Source organism: Eutrigla gurnardus, assembly GCF_963514095.1.
Source record: "Eutrigla gurnardus genome assembly, chromosome: 18".
NCBI classification, from domain to species: Eukaryota; Metazoa; Chordata; class Actinopteri; order Perciformes; family Triglidae; genus Eutrigla; species Eutrigla gurnardus.
Window position 1 is genome coordinate 17,043,082 of NC_139929.1, and position 17,736 is coordinate 17,060,817.

A 17,736-nucleotide genomic window follows, 5' to 3' on the forward strand; every position below is an offset into this window, starting at 1 on the left:
GAAACTTTACACTGTACATCATAAACAGCTATTTTCATGAAGGTCTCATATTTCAGAGTCTATTAATGTTGGCAATTTGAATGGACTGTGCACAGCTAGCTATGAATCACACATATGACATACAATGAGGTCCATCTGTTGGGTAAATGACACCACATTTGTTCTAGAATATTTTGCAGAAGATATTTTAGTGAATACATCTCACACTATTTTCAAGTTTTATAGCAGTTTATGAAAACCATAGCAAAACACTGTTATGACAAAATAACAAAGTAGTAAAGACAATGTACTCAGATGGCATTGTGGAAGCATATACATAAAGAGTTAAACCAAGAAAGGCTGCTGTTATTCTTCTATTCTTATTTTTCTGTCAACAATTCTCATGGAAAGACAAAAAACAAGTCTGTCCCTCAAGTCTCTGAGACGTCTCTACCCTGTTTGTGGGTCTTAGCTCCAACACCATGATACAACTTTAAAAACAGCTCACACATACTGTATGTAGGTTCATTTTTAAAAAGGCACAGTAATTACCTACAAAAGCTGGACACTGTAGTTTCCATCTAACGTTACTCAAACACAAAAAAATACATAAACACCACATTCGGTGGGGACTATTTCCAGTGGCGGATTTATTAACATTTGGTGCTTTAGTGAGTATTTGGGCAGCAGAACAGTGCAGATGGGATTAAGTCAAAATAAACTAAGGGTGTGTGTTCATGGTGATGAAGAAACATGTCACCCAGTTCAACTGTTTGGCCAGAGGTGGAAAGAAGTATTCAGATACATTACTGCAGCCAAAGTACTCATAATACTCAGTAAAAATACTCAACTTCAAGTAAAAGTGCTGCATTCAAAACCTTACTGCAGTAAAAGTTTAATCTAAATGTAGTTCAAGTAAAAGTATTGATGGAGCAGTGAAATGTTTTACGAGTTTAATATTGTTGACCAGTTAATCTGCAGCAATGCGTGGCATTCTCAGTGTACGTCCTGTGAGAACCACATATCTCTAAAAAGAAAAACAGACCTGTGTTCAGCTTTATGAAGATGCATTTTTCAGCTGTAATAACTGCAAAAGTTGTTAAATCTCTTACATAGCAACGGGAGCTGTTGGTTCTCTCGGGGTACTTTATGAATTTACAGGCTGGAGACAAAACTCTGGGGTTTAGTTGCTCTTGTTTCATTTATTTTTTAAATCAATTTCTTCATGAAGCAATTAGTAAATGTGCACAGTGCAGCAGAAAGTGTGCATGTATCCTGATGTGAACGCTGACTCTCTCCCTCCCAGTGGTGTGTGTGTTCCTGGGTTCTGCTCAGCAGGCGCTGCTATTACCCAGAATCTGGTCTGCAGCAGTGCTGACAGGATGGCTGCTGTGGATCGTGCTGGCAGACCTGCTGCTTCTAACACATTCCTACAGACTCAGGATTAGAGGTAATACAGCCGACGTCAGACTGAACAATGGAGTTTAAAGGAAAAATGTGATCTGTGGACAGAATTTGTCAAATGTGAAAGATTTGTGAGGACTTTGCTCCAAACGCAAAGCATATTTTCACCTTGCGTTACGCACGTTTGACCGTCTTCATTCGCATCATTTGCAGTAGGGGCACCAAATTTACCTACGTACTGACACCAACCACTTTTCATCCAAGATGACCGAGATAACCACTATTGCTTTGTAGGTGTTGTTAAGTCCCAGATACACCAGGAAACCAAACAGTGTCCTCTCTGGGTTCATGACATCATCCAGAGGTGCTGGATTCACTGGATCTATCAACACACACGTCTGCTGGTTTATTACAGCTGGATGAACCCAGAATAAACTATTCTGCTGTGATTTAATAGCAATAAACAGAAAGGATGCTGAAATAACTCCATAATGATGGCAATTTGTAAAAAGTCTGAACTCTTGCTTTGTTAGGTCTGTCTGCAAGATGACAAGCTCACAACTTTTTTTGTTTTCCTCAAATCCAAATGTTTCATTTGTCCCTGGGGGACAATTAAGGGCAGCAGATTAACTGTCCAAGAATAAAATGTACAAAAATAAATGTCAAATAAGATGCATGTTAATAGTGAGTGTATGTGTCCATCATGACGTAGCAGAAGTAGTAATAGCAGTTAATCTGAATGGAGTCTGGTTGATGGGTGCTAGGCTATGCTAACGTTGTAGCTGCTCCATCAACACTCCAAATAAGGTCATCTAGACATAAATACGGCAGCGACCTTGGTTGGCCTCTGGTTTCTCCACATAGTCTGGTCTGGTCCCTGGACTATGAGCCACTATTGTAGAGCTCTGCGGGGCCACAGACACGGGAGACAACATTCAGCAACATCAGGACGACAGGAAGAGAAGATCGGCTATAGAGACACGGAGACTCAATAATGTCTCGCATGAGTTGAAATATTTCAACTAGCATGACTTTGCATGCAAACACAATGAAAAATGACATTTGGTGGGAACAGACTCAGACTCAGACTCAGAGACTTACTCACTCTCTTTGGCAATAACTGATCACAGTGGAAATGAGACAGTTACAGGGTGTGAATGGGCTTCGGCACATGATGATGTCCTAACACCCCAATCAGCCAGTTGGACTCACTAGTACAGTGGTATAATCTCCCACTGGCACTGTGTTCCTCAAACACAGCTCAGCTATTTCCTGTCCAGTTAGCTGTTGATGAGTTTTGGATGCCTGCGGTCAACACTGCAAACGTTACCCATTTGTCTCCATTAGCTGCTACTGCTGCCTGCAATGACAAAACCAATTGTTCTGTTCCAACTCATAATGACCACAGCAAAGCATGAGCATGGCTCGTGTGTTAGGTGTGGGTGGATGTGTGTGGGTGTGTGTGAATGTGAATACTAAATAGCTTGGAAATGTCAACTTTCTGTATTTTAATGATAGAGGTAATATGAATGCACAAGGACAGTGGTGGGATGTGTTTTTCCACTGTGTATTCACATAGAGGTTTTCTGCATAGAAAACCAGTCATGCATTATTGTATGTTAATATTCTCTATTCACATTTGACTAGATGCTGCACATGTAACCACAGGAAACATCAGCAGTGACGACACAGAGAAGATCTTGTTTGCTCAGTCAGCGAGGCAGCAGGGAGAGGTGAGATACATTTCACTTTATATTTGTGCTTGTTCCTTGTTGGTTGTTTGTTTGTTAAATCGCCTCATGTTTGTCTGTTTACTGTCGTTTCTTTCAGACATCCAAATTCAAGAAGGTGGTGTTGGTGGTGTACCTAATGGGAAATACAGCATTCCTGGCTGCAGTTATAACCGCTATTGCCAGTGTATAACTATGTTTTGTAATTTTTTGTTGGTTCATATTTCAAAAATGTATATAGTGGCAATATCCAGCCCTGTCTCCTACAAAACCCTGTTCCCATACAATTAAACTTCACTCTCAATCATGTGGAAAACTTGTGAAATGTACTGTTAATTTTTGCTATTGCTATTATTATTATTATTATTATTATTATTATTATTATTATTATTATTATTATTGTTTTTTGTAACATTCTGTCCTTTGGCTGCTGTGGCAAACAAATTTCCCCGTTGACGGACAATAAAGGAATTCTGATTCTGATTCTGATTCTGATTCTGAGAGTTTATTTAAACACAGAGCAGGTTGAGAGGCTGGCACGAGGTGGTTTTTCCATCGGGAGCGCCACAAGAAATAGTTAACACGGGAAGTATCTCACAATAGTGAGTACACCCCTAACATTTCTGCAAATATATTATTATATATTTTCATGCGACAACAGAAATTACACTTTGCTACAATGTAAAGTAGTGAGTGTACAGCTTGTACAGTGTAAATTTGCTGTCCCCTCAAAATAACTCAACACACAGCCATTAATATCTAAACAAAAGTGAGTACACCCCGAAGTGAAAGTGTCCAAATTGTGCCCAAAGTGTTCGGGTTAGGGTTCTAAAGCCGTTGCTCCTGGGACGACAGCCATGCAGACCAATTGAATATAGTGTTCAGCGTATGGTCTGACCACTGACAGGCTGACCCCCCACTCCTTCAACCTCTGTAGCAATGCTGGCAGCTCTCATACATCTATTTTCTATAGACAACCTCTTGATATGATGCTGAGCATGTGCCTGTTCTGAGTGGAACCTGTCCTGTTAAACCGCTGTATAGTTTTGGCCACCGAGCTGCAGCTCAGTGTTCAGGGTGTTGAACTCTCAGAGACTCTCTGAACACACCTGCTCCCCATTCACACCTGAGACCATATGCTCGTTCAAGATGAGTCGATCGCCGGCGAACGCAGCACAATGCATGCTGGTTAGTTTTGTGTCTGACTTGATCCCGACTTTCTCTGACGTCATGCACACGTGGGCAACAATCGTCTCACGAGATCAAGGCGGTTGCAGTTTTTAGAGCCAGGTGCCGCAGTTGCTCTCAACCGACTGCAAGACCCGGGGCATGATGGGAAACGCCTGGCTCCAAAGCCATTGGCTCTTAGTTTTGACAAAAAACAGCACGTTTAGTAGAAAGTGCAAATTTCCTATGTAAGTTCATATTTAACGTTATGTTGTGGGCTGTTAGGCTCATTGTTACACCCTGGCCTAAGGGTACGTGAGTGTAATATAAAGGTTGCTTTCCCCTTTCCCCAAACGCCCAGAGACCAAGACACTAAGTTGCAGTCCAACATACATTTTTTTTCAACACAGGGTAGTTAAACTTCAGGGTGAGTAAGGCCAAAATAATAACCAAAACATCTCTTATTTGAAAACTAACTTACCTATCAAAAATTAGCACTGCACTCAAATAAACAAAGGGTTACTTTCATCACAAAACTTTTGATAAAGGATCACACTTAACGACAACACATGACAGCATGGTCTGGCTGGTAGTCGGGACAAAGAGGAGGGAGACATCTGCCGCAGGCATCCTTTTAAAGATGGCCTCATCAGCTCCTGGCCAATCACCATCTCCACTCACCACCTGCAAAAATCAAGAGGGAGACACAACAGGGCAGGATTACTTACATACCCACATTCAAAAACACATAACAGAAACCCATATGACCCATGGTCATAACACTCATGTTGTGCAATAAAAGTTTAGTCTGTTAATAAATATATCTCATGTAGTTGATAATATTAATAATAATCATAACAAAGATAATATTTATAGCCCTTATCAAAACGAGCAACAGTGCACTTTAAGAGGCAGACATAAACCCAGATACACATTTAATACAGTATAACTTACTTATGTGCAATAGATTACATGATACTACCTCAACAGCAGATACGTTGTTCGAGGTTGGGCACATGCTGTGGCAGAACTTGCTGGATGTTCATTCTTCCACAATTCTCCATAATCTTGCCACAGGTTTTTAACTGATCATCTCCTCAACTGGAACCAAAGTCTTGTGGAGAATGCGGGCATCGATCCCGAAGCGAGCGCTCTACTATTTGAGCTAATTCCCCTCTGCAAAGATGTAACCAGTGGCCCGATCTTCCTTATATCCTTCTCCCCAAGATGCCACACTCTTCCAAACTTTCCAGGCTGACGTCAAGTCCCTGGAAGATGGCCTGGATCCAACATGAAATACAGGAAACATGCAACACCCGACGAGGTGGCCGAGTGGTTAAGGCGATGGACTGTTAATCCATTGTGCGAATCCCATCCTCGTCGCAGTGCAGTGTACTGAATTATTTACATGTCACCAATATCACTCTATGCACTGTCATGAATCTACTTGGATCCATAAGTTACATTCCTCCAGTGGGAATAGCTCTCAATCATCCGATGTCAATGCTATGTCTTCATGAATGGTTGTTTTTAATTGGTTCTAGGGGGTTCGTTATTTGCTTTAAGTCAAACTGGAAACAAGAGGTTTAAACCAGAAACCATGATTCTCACTCAGTCTAATGTAAAAAATCACTTTAAATGAAAGACACAGCACTTTTGACCTGAGCGAGGACAGTGAAACACTGGTGAGTCTCAAAAGGCAAAACACACACACTAACCAACACTGTAATGACCACTAGGGAAAGCTGCAACGCACTACAAAACAAGACGGCGCTAAACTCGTTCGAGATGAACTGCGCCTCGCCTGGAAAGTAGACGAGAGCAGGCGGAGCAGCAGGAGGCGGAGCCTAAAAGCTGTGCTCCAGTCGGACAGTTTCCATCGGCCTTCGAAGATTTGACAGGAAGTCATAGAAAAAGTTACATCCTGTAAGACGCGATCTGTAGGCTATCTGTAGTTTAAGACCACATTCAAATGTTTTTATATTTGTTCATTAATATCTGTGGAAATCAGAATCAGAATACTTTAGTAACCCTCGGGAAATTATACAGCTGCAGTTGCTACATAAGAGAAAGATGAAAGAGTCAAATTAGTCTAAAAATATAATGTATAAAATGCCACTAAATAGAAGTAATGTTTGAACATAATGTATATATGTAAAACACTATACGGTATAGTAGTATATCTGCTGTTTCATAGAGTAGTGCACATAAGTTTGACAGTTATACTGTATTAAATGTGTATCTGTTTTTTTATGTCTGCCTCTTAAAGCACACCGTAGGGTAATTGCTTGTTTTGGGGGCTATATAAATAACCTCTTTTATTGTCGTTATTATGATTATTATTAATATTATCAACCACATGAGATGTTTTTGTTAACAGATTTAACTTTAATTGCACAACATGAGACTAACAGCCCATAGCTTTAAATATTAGACTCACACAGGAAATGGCATTTTCTACTAAACGTGCTGTTTGTTGTCAAAACTAAGAGCAAATCAGCTCTTAGATGAGGCGAGAGCCAGGCGTTTCCCATCATGCCCTGGGGCTTGCAGTCGGTTGAGAGCAACTGCGGCGCCTGGCTATAAAAAATGCGGCCGCCTTGATCTCGTGAGACGATCGTTGCCCACGTGTGCATGACATCAGAGCAAGTCGGGATCAAGTCGGACACAATACTAACTGGCATGCATTGTGCGGCGATCGCCGGCGATCGATTCTGCGCAGGCCTGGCTCATCTAGTACGAGCCTATTATCTGGCAGAGAGGTGGAGTGAAGATCAGGCTTTTAATGACTGCGTTTCGGATCGCATGCATTTGCACCTATGCATGCACGAGACTTGAGAGGATCCGCCGGAACTCGTCATAAACACGTCAAGTTCCCACCACGTCAGGTTGGACACAGGTGCACTTCACAGACTTTTTTTATTTATTATTTATTTAAACTTTATTAATAATTATATACATAACAAAAACTGTCGAGCCAGGGGAAACTTTGCAGACTTTGCACAAAGAATATGGTCTACCCAGTGGCGCTGGCTTTCTTCGTCGTGGATGAATTTGAACCGAGGCATTTGAACTCCCCTTGTTGACGGAGGCTGAGGAATTTTCTCACGTGGGAAATACCACGTGGTAATTCTAACCAACTAAGGCAACGTTGAGGGGAGTGTCTTATGTCTGCACTTATTTGAGACCATCTGCACAGAAAAGCATGCGGAGGGTACCCTGGAGATCCCGTGAGTTTTTAAAGCCATGTGACATGTCGCAAAGGGAAGTTATCACCAGCATTTCTGACGTTTTTATCCCAGAATGCCTGGTTATGCGAGGCAAATGCATGTGCATGCATGATTGGAAACGCGCCTATTGAGTGGGTTGAAGAGGTGAGTGGAAGCAGATGTGCCTCGTATGCTGCAAAGGGTGAAGCCATCCACACCCCCAGCTACGCCTCCAGCCACACCCCCAGCCACACCTCCAGCCACACCTCCAGCCACACCTCCAGCCACGCCTCCAGCCACACAAGCTCTGTAGGAAAAAAACGGGACGGGAAAGGAGAAAAACAAAAGCAAAACCACAACCCAACAGAATCCTAACACGCAAAAAAACAACATAGTTAGGTTGAGACATCTAAACTAATTATTTAGGTTGAGACAACTAAATTACATAGTTAAGTTTAGACAATTAAACTACAGAGTTAGTATTTAGACAACTGAACTAGAAAGTTGAGTTTAGACAACTAAACTAATTAGTTAGGTTTAGACAACTAAACTACATAGTTGGTTTTAGATGACTTAACTCATTGGCAGTCACTGGCGCCATCAGCAGACATAAATGTTCACCATGTGAAATTTATTGAGCACATTCATACTCCCTAGAGGATGAGCCTTTTTCATTTTGGATAATTCAGCAACTTTCCTCTACTGCTAGCCTCAGGCTAGATTGTTATCTTGGCAAGCATGTAAGTCACATACCGAAACAAATACTCAGCCAACATTCTTCATAAACATCTTTTATTGTTGCACTAATCTCTTCAATACTTGCACGAGCAATACAAAGTAAAAAGCCCCTGCATATAAAGTCATAAAGAGCCCAATAAACCCCCAGAAAGCCATGGCAGGGACTTTTCACACAATGTTTAAACACCAGCAAGCAATGTTGGGATTTTAAGTTAGAATTCAACAATGAAGCATACAAACATGACATGTAAAAAAAATGCTGTTTAAAGTCAATTGAATCTAAGTTCAAGCAAGAAACAAGCTTTTCAGAGTAGCTGGATATATCAAGGCTTTAAACATTTCTTTATTAAAATCATCAAATACCAGTGTTTATATCTGAGAAAATCAGAAAATATCTTAAATGTGGTCCTGAAATGTACACACAAAAGAAGAAGTGCTGAATGAATACTGCTTACAATTACTGTGTTAATACATGTTGGAAAATAAATCAGAACAAGAGGTACATGTATAGTAAGTATTCTGTAGCTTCTCATATATAAGTAAGCATTCATTCATATTTTATTTTATTTCATTCTTTTGTAAATAGAATAAAATACTTTATTCTGTGGAAACACAATCCTGTTGTTGTTAATTCTTTGGTTATTTGGTTTCAAAACAATATCAGTGAAACCAAATAACTTTTTCTGTTTTTAAAAACAGAAAAAAAAGAACAGGAGAACAGAAAAACAATAAACAGGCTTCTTATTTTCTTTTTCTTTTTTTTTTTACAACAAATGGAAAGACGATTTTTTTTTCTGTTTTTTTTTTTCTTTGCATGATATTGTACGGAAAATGCAGTGAATGTCATGGTGCAGCATCCATGATGGAGATGTTGTCTCAAGTAAGGGGGAAACAGAACACAGTGAATAACTTTTGTTCTCACTGCCCATCAAGACCTCCATCAAGAAGTTATGGCTGCACTTGATCCTTTTGTTGATTTTATTTGTGAACTTTTTGAGAGTGGAAAAAGTACTGTAATCAGTACTGCTCTGCAGCGTTTTGGGACTCAGTTATGACTGTAAGAAGGTTAGTGCGGTCAAGCTAGGCTCCACTTAGAGTAACACACTCAAGACAGCCTCCACGTTTTGTGGTGCATGTAACAATAGTAGTAGTAATAGTGCGTAAGAACTAATTAAAAATGAAAGCAACATTACGGTTTTCTGATTTCATGTTTACATCGACAATAAGTCAGTCAATATTGCTTTTGATAATAAATAATTAAGTAAACAAACAAATGACATGAATGAAAGAATATAAATTAATAAGAAAATATAAATTTACAACATGAATAATAAGTCAAAAACAATAAGTTGGCTGATATATGAAATTGTAAAGGGCTTTTATTTTGAAATGCTTCATTAAAATGTAAAGTGGAGGCCAGCTTGATTGTGTTATTCGAAGTGAACTCTAGCTTGCCTCTGTACAGTCGTAACTGAGCACTGAGAGCGGTACTGCTTTATTTTCTGATTTTGATTATAAATGAGATAACAAAAGAATGAACTATACATGGATTCAACCCATTGTATCATTTAGATTTTCTATAGCACTGAGATGTCAGACAATAGAAATTCCACATAGTGTAGGTAGTGTCATAGGGTCCTGTTATTAAACTACTGATTGGATTGTCCGACTGCAGGTCATAGACAATAATGTAGGACCAGTTCAGTTCAGCCTAAACTCAAATGGATGGAGTTATGTTATGTGATTGTTCTATATGTAAAAGCTATGTGTATAATGTATTTTGTATATTTTTGTCTTCCAGCTTACCTTGAAATACTATTTTGCAGCAAACGCGTAGTACAAAAATACAATTAATATATGCTGATCAATATAGCATTGTTGCTTATGAAGACATACAATAACATCAAAATAGGTCTTCAAGACAGATTTACATTTACATTGTCAAGAAGAGTTTAGCAAAGAGTGGACCCAATGACACATTTGTCAAACATTCAAGCTTTTCAGCAATAAAATTACTTTCAGTTTACTGTCAGCAAATTATCATCCTTCAGTTAAAGGAAAGGCTCAAAGTTCTTAAAAATAGTCACATCATATATATATTCAATCAGGTTACATGGCAGATAATACATATCATTTTAGATAATTTTCAGGGACATATTTTGTTCATGTCTCTCAGAACTAAAACAATATAATAATTTAGAATAATATAATTTAATGCTAACATTGGTTTTGTTTTCTGAACCTAACATAGGTTTTGTTGTCTAAACCTAAGGTTGGTTTTGTTGTCTAACGCTAACATTGGTTTTGTTTTCTGAACCTAACATTGGTTTTGTCATTGAAATCCTAACGTTGCTTTTGTTGCCTACACCTAACTGTACATAGTTATTTTAAGACCAGCTATGATGTTTTCTGTAACCTAATGTAGAGGTTTTGTTGCCTAAATCTCATGTTCGTTTTTAAAGTGTAATGTCGTTCTGACAGAAAATAAGAGACTTCCAATTGAAATTAATTATTTTGACAAACCATGCGGAGTGACACGAAAATAATAAAAAAAATGTGTGTCTATGTACATGAATCAGTGCATTTCAATTTAGTGACAATTTGATGAACTGCCGTGAGAATGTGTTGGTCTGTTGAGAGACAATGGTCATAATATTCATGTCCACACTGGCCTTGAAGCAATCTCTTAGGGGAACTTTAATATAAATACCACACTCAGTGTGAAAATGCATTGTGAAGTCCAGCTGAAGCTAATATTTTGTAATAAAGTAGTTTCTGGCAGATTTGCAGGTGGTGTTGTGTCTGTGTGTGTTTTCCCATCAATTTGTGGTTCCACTTAAATGCTGCACTAATCATTATGTTTATATCTCTGATGGATCAAATCACTATGAGTAATAATGTGCTCGTAGTGGTTAATCCACAGAATTTGGTTCCAGCAGTAGCAGCAGCAGGTAATTATTCAGTGAAAAATAACTGATTGACACCATAGAAATAAAATAGGAGTAGAATGGGCATTCTCATTCAAATCAATAGAGCAGGATGGCCAAAGCGGCGGCCATTTCTATGTGTACCATTGCCATAGTGACTATTGTAATGGGCCACTTCCGTTAAAAGTAAAGCAACTTCCATCAAGTGGCGCACTCAGCAATGACCAGTAACGTTACAAAGCATAGAGAGACAGTTTGTATCATTTTTGGAAACAAGTACATCATTACAGCAGTGGAATTAGCAAGTTAGCACTTAGGGCAAGATACTGAATCCAAATTGCCCCCAAAGGCTGACCCATCGGCATGTGAATGTGTGGGAATGAGTTAGATTAGATCCTGATGGGCAGGCGGCTCCTCTGCCATCAGTGTATGAATGTGTGATACTGGCTGAATGTATTCATGGGTCTTCATGTTAAATGGATCCGAGCTAGACTGATTAGTCAGTGTAAATTGGTGACTTTGATGATATGTATTTTTTATAGCTGGTTTCCACTGCTTCCAAGTCAAGAAAAACACCATCATTGTGGCATCAAACCATAGTGATCATTTAAATTTAAACCCCATCTCTGACAATCTGTTACAGAAACGTATTACAACACAAGACAAATGATGATAATATAATATAATAATATAATATCACACTACAGGCAAAGTAGCAGTAAACCTACACTCTAGCCACTTAATTTATATTCGTTTCAGCTGTACTTTCTTATTGATAACAGCGAACAGTAGCTCTTTTAATGTACATATGAGGCATGAGTAATATCCTCATGAATCAGGCATTTTTTTCTTCCACTGGCAGTTTTTTTTTTAGATTATGTGCTTCTGGATTCTGAAAGGTTAGTCCACCAGGAGGCATGCAGTTATTGAAAATGATTGCATGACACATAAAGTGGGTTTGTCTCTCATTATTACCATCAGTACATGCCGCATTTGAAAATATTAATATTGTTTATTCATTTCAAATGTAGCTGTCTGTTGGCACTGTCCCTATCGATATTGTAATAAACTTGAAGCTGTAGTCTAGTGAGAGCTGAAACCAGCAGCCTTCCAGCTATGAGTGTTGATTCAAAAGTGACAAGGACACGTCAGAGTCGTAATATTGCAAACACTTGGGCCAGAATCAAGTGTTATCTTCATCCATGATACAGTGTGAGATCTCTATGCACTCTTTTCAAAGTTATGTGTTCACAAACGCTTTCATTGTTGCTAGATTTGCCCAAACGCATCACAGAAGCAGAGAGTTTAGTTTTTATGTCACAAGATGAAACAAAGAAACAATTGCAACACGGCATTTAGCTTGAAAGAGTATAACATTGACAATCGATGCCTTTACATGGCAAACTTGGTCGTCTTCAGTCGTTCTTTGTAAACTCGCCTGCCTCCCAACGCACAGCCATGGCACTCTTACGTCTTCCAGCTGTGTAGCCTTCTGGAAACTGAGAAAGACAACTGGTTGTTTAACTGCTTTCAAAGCACTTCCTCCACCTCCTCCACATCCACCTGCTCTCTCAGGTCATGAGACTGAATTTGGGACAGGTAAATCAGTGTCAATGTAATGGTTATGGCATGCTAATACTGCTGTTCAGAGTGATACAATTATGTATTTTTTGTAAACTCAATAAATGCATTTAGATTTCAATAACAAATACTAGAACTGTTTTTTGGGCATTGTACGTTTCTGTAAATCACAGGATGCTTCTGAAGCAAAACGAGTTTCAGAAATCCATTTCATATCAGCCTTGTATCACGCTGTGAGAAAACTGCAGGGTTTCGTCAATGGATTTTATCACCTATGCTATGTACACCCTTCTACTCACCAATTCATTCCCAGCATCGTTTTTTGATAGGGATGCACGATATTATCGGCAAGGTATCGGTATCGGCCGATATTGACGTTAAAACGTATTATCCGATATCGGCTAACACGCCAATATATTAAATCGATAAATAAAGACGGCTGCTTCCTTGATTAAATCAGATTAAATGCCCGAGGGCGCGAGGATTGCATGCGCATAGTGACGCCAGACGTCACCTACTTCAACTTGCAGCAGAGCGAGGGAGAATGTCGGCGGTGTGTACGTTTTTTAAGGTGTCGGAAACGGATAGCAAAGTTGTATTTGCAATGATTGTTCAGCGTCGGTGATGCGAGGAGGAGCCAAGATCATCATCGGTATCGGTATCGGTGAAGCTGGTCATTGATCCACATCGGGTAGTACAACTTTGTAAAACCCTTAAATATAAACTTGGTTTTGTTTTTGCAAATATTTGTGTTGTCCTTGTTGATTAACTGTTGTAATGCAATGTGTAGAGTTTGCATTTTTAATTGTGTGCATTATTTTTTTAGGATTGATTTAAAACTTTTTAAAGAAAAAAAAAACAAGACATTTTCAGTGAACTTAAAAACATGACATGGAAACGCCAGGAGAGAGAACTGGCTGGCACCCTTAACCCAAATAATACAAATTAAAATACAGACAGTCAAACTGTCATAGGTTGAAGAAACGCACAATGACACATGGTTAATGTTGTGAAATGACTGCAGTTTATAGGCTACAAAACAACTTGGTTGAGGTAAGAGAAAAAGATAATGGTTTGTGTTAAACAACAACTAGACAAGCCTAGTTAAGTGATGTTGATGTGTCAATGAATTATGATTAATGTACAGTGTTTATAATGGGCTTGATTCAGGTTTTTCCAATATGACTCCCTGTCGTGGATTGACCTACATAATCCAGCTGTAATGAACTGTTCATATTAGTAGAACAAAACCGCACCCCAAGCTTTCAGGATAAAATTATCAGTAACTATCAACTTGTGTATTAAAGCCAGCAGGTAGTAGCACCAGTTCATCCGTAACGTGCAGAAGCACAATTGTCCCAACTCCCATGTAACCCGCCTGCCTGCACTCACATTGCTCCAGGCAAACGGGGCCTAAACACGATTGCCTCTTGTAAATCCCGTCGTGATACAACACGCATGACTTTATGTAGTTTCCAAGAGGCACAGTATCAGAGTCATCATAAAGGAGACCAACAGAGAACATGACTGCAACTTCACTGACAAGTTGCGTCTGCACATATTTAGAGAAAATACTGTGTGAGCAGAGCACAAGTGAGTGGGCAGAAGCGAGTGAATTTTATACAGAGCGGCATTTTTACTATAAAAGGATGGAGTATCACACTATGACCTGGTCAAATTTCGCTCTGCAAATGTGCTTGAGCATGGTTTGGATTGCGGATATTAATCTATATTCAATGTATCTGTGGTTTTCAAAAACGTACAATACTGTTTTTGACAAATGCTAATATTAGCAGTTAAAATACAAAGCATAAAGCATTTAAGATTATTTTCATTGACAATTGTTAAATAAGATTGAGCAAGAACTTACTCTGTGATCACAGGATAAAGCAGAGCGATCCATCCTGTAGGCTGTTTTCATTGGTGATGATGGAGAGGACTTGCACTTCACCGGTACATCATCTAATAGAAAAATAATAACAAAATATGATCATGGACTTAAATGTATAGCACAACCGGGGGAAAGTACCTAAAAGTATGAGAATAAGACATACCTGAATTATCAAACGCCAAAGTGTCCATGTGATTTGACAATATCCTTTCATTATGGAACATGTCTTTGGCATAAAGATTGGCCCTCTCTTTCTTCAGCTCATCATCCCTCTGTTTCACCATCTTAATCTCTTCATCCACCAGTGACATTGTGCTTCTTGAACGCAGCTTGAAAAAGGGGTTCTTCAGGAACATTTTTTCCTGAGGCTGCTCGCAGGCTTTGTCAAGTGAGAACTCGGAGGCACTACGAATAATCAGATTGGATGTCTCTAGGATGATGAGGTTAGAGCTGCTGTCCTTGGAGCACCACTCGCCAGACTGAGCTACCACGTTGCCTTTGCCATGTGTGGGGCTGGAAATGAAACCATTGCTTGGGTCGAGAATGATAACATTGTTTGCTGAGACGTCATGTTTCAGTGGTTCATTAGTGGGTGAGGAAGTGATAATGAATGATGGTGTCAGTGGAGTGCTTATGGATCTGGGGATACTTCGTGATGGAGCACAATCGGTTGATTTGCCCATCCTGGAGAAGCCCCTCTCTCTCCTGAAGTTTTCCTCCCTCTCCATTGATATGCGAATTTCCCTTTCAACTGGTGTTTCTGGGTCATCGTAAGGGGACCTGTAACTGGAATCATCCAGGCCAGAATCCTCTGAACAAGGGCTGAATTGGGTGTGAGGATAATCACCAACCAGATTCAAGTTCTCCAGATCTTGTGCTTTCTTTTGAGTTCTTTCAATGTTGCGGACCGGCGTGTACATGAAGCTGTGGCTGCCATGGAAGTTGGGCTGCTTGGTTGTTGGTAAGACAATCTTGTTCATGGTTTGCTCCTCCATTTTTCGCCACTGTCTACGAGCAAGCTGGAAGTCCACATGCTCTGTGCTAACATTCTCACTCTTGGTCTCTTGTATGACACAGAAGTCTTTAGGTAGCTTCTTGTTCAAATCTGTATTGATGTGCTTTTCTTGGGTGCTCTCCCTGCTAATTTCATTCTCATTTTCAGAAATGTTGGCTACACCTTGAAGGCCTAAAGGGTTATATTGAACCTCTTGTGGAGGACTAGGAGAGGAAATTATATCCTCAGGTTGTTCAAGAACGTCTTCCACTTGGGGAATCTCAAAACTGACCTCTTTAAAGTTGTTACCATCTTGTTCTTCAAAATCTGTCACATCCACTTTCTGCACAAAGAGCTCCTGGGCACTCAACTGGAGGCTGTCCAAATATGAGTCATCATCTTCTCTATTTATAGAAGAAGAAAATATTGTTCTCCATTTTTCGTCCGTATCACTGTCTGAGGAGGCTGCTGCATACTCAACTTCCAGGCATTTGTCAATTTCGTCGATCTCAAGAACATGGCAGGATTCATTGGAAACATCTGACATTGCCTCTTCTCTAATGCACTGCTCTAATATGGACTCCTCTGTAATGGGTGGTTCAAATAGAATGTCATGCTCCTCTAGGTCTTCCTCTGTGTCAATTGCAACATTGTGATAACCATCATCTTGGAGATTAAGCTCATTATCTTTAGGCTCTGACTCAGAGTATATCTCTGGCTCGGGGTATTGCTCAGGGTACTGTTGTTGTTCAGGGTCTTGTTCTGACTTAGGGTAGTGCCCCAGCTCAAGATCTTCCATTTGCTCAGGGTATTGCTCTGGTTTGGGGTCTTGTTCTGGTTGAGGGTAGTGCCCCAGCTCAAAACCTTCCTCTGGATCAGGGTATTGCTCTGGTTCAGGGTCTTGTTCTGATTTAGGGTAGGGCTCCAGCTCAAGATCTTCGTCTGTCTCAGGGTATTGCTCTGGTTCAGGGCCCTGCTCTGGCTCACGGCAGTGCTCCGACTCAGGGTATTGCTCTGGTTCAGGGCCCTGCTCTGGCTCAGGGCAGTGCTCCGACTCAGGGCATTGCTCTGGTTCAGGGTCTTGATCTGGCTCAGGGCAGTGCTCCGACTCAGGGTATTGCTCTGGTTCAGGGTCTTGATCTGGCTCAGGCTCTTGCTCTGGTTGAGGATACTGCTCCGGCTCAAGGACTTGTTCTTGCTCCAAATCTTGCTCCAACATATCCTGCCTCTTACGATGGGCTTCATTTTCATAAACACTGTCAGCACTGGAAAGTGTGTCGGAAACAGATGAGGCGACTGACTCATTCCTGTTGAGCTCTTCATGCCCTGATTCTAATATCAAAGCTTCCTTTTGATCCTGACAAGGACTTTCAGTGCAAACATTGGTCTCAGTGCAGTCAGGCTTGTCAATCTCAGTTGTGCTGGTTGGCAGTTCAGTTAATAATTTGTCGAGCATCGCTGTTTCCCCTGGTGAATCTGAAGAGTCTGTCTCCAAACAAACTTGCTCATCATCCTTCCCCTGCTTGTGTGAATCAGCCACAGTGACCTCCACTTCACAGTCCATCGCCAGCTCTGATTGTTCAGTGGTTTCCATGGTGACGGAGAATGAGTTGTGATTCTCAGTTGTGCTGCAACCTTCGTTCAGATATTTTCCATCTGCCTCTCTGTCCACTGAGGTAGCTTTCTGAGAAAAAAGAGAATAAGTAAAATAGACTGAGTTTCTGGAAGGCAAAAAGGGAATTGTTAGTTTTTACCTTTAATAAATGGATAGCTGAGTTGTATTTAACATGTCTTTTAATTTCCCCAATGGCAAGTCCATCTTTATTTTTGCCTTTGTGAAATCCACCCTAACAAACAGCAAAGACTGTATGTGAAGAGATAGAAGCTGATGCACACAGCCTATTAGAGGAATCAATCCATCACAGCCTGATATACGTTAATTTATTGTGAAACACATATAGAAAAAACGCTGTTGTAATGCATACAGATAAAACCCTGAATTGTCAGACTGAAAATGTAATTTGTTAGAATAATGATTGATGTCAAGAACTTATCACAGCGTCCTCATTGTCATCATCAACCACACAAACAGGAACACTCCAGAATGTTATTGTGA

The 17,736-nt window shown here is 40.1% G+C and overlaps 3 protein-coding genes across 8 annotated transcripts in view; 1 reads left to right on the forward strand and 2 right to left on the reverse strand.

Annotated features, from left to right (window-relative positions):
* LOC311028755 (putative ferric-chelate reductase 1) overlaps positions 1-3,596 on the forward strand; it is a 12,851-nt gene extending 9,255 nt beyond the window's left edge. For 5 of the 6 annotated variants that reach the window (XM_084033513.1, XM_084033516.1, XM_084033515.1 and 2 more), the window contains 3 exons: positions 1,286-1,429; positions 3,031-3,116; positions 3,214-3,596. In XM_084033513.1, the coding sequence (XP_083889639.1) occupies positions 1,286-1,429; positions 3,031-3,116; positions 3,214-3,306 (323 nt within the window). In that variant the 3' untranslated portion in view covers positions 3,307-3,596. The remainder of the gene's footprint in view (positions 1-1,285; positions 1,430-3,030; positions 3,117-3,213) is intronic. The other variant, XM_084033512.1, reaches the window with a different exon arrangement.
* The window catches only part of LOC311029043 (palmdelphin-like), an 81,239-nt gene that overhangs the window by 25,131 nt on the left and 38,372 nt on the right, over positions 1-17,736 (reverse strand). The gene's annotated exons all lie outside the window — the stretch shown is intronic.
* Positions 12,034-17,214, reverse strand: LOC311028879 (uncharacterized protein; the record flags this gene model as incomplete). The annotated part of the gene is made up of 3 exons (XM_084033676.1): positions 12,034-12,653; positions 14,606-14,697; positions 14,790-17,214. 3 exons carry the CDS (start codon positions 17,212-17,214, stop codon positions 12,570-12,572), a joined length of 2,601 nt encoding a protein of 866 aa, XP_083889802.1. The 3' UTR covers positions 12,034-12,569.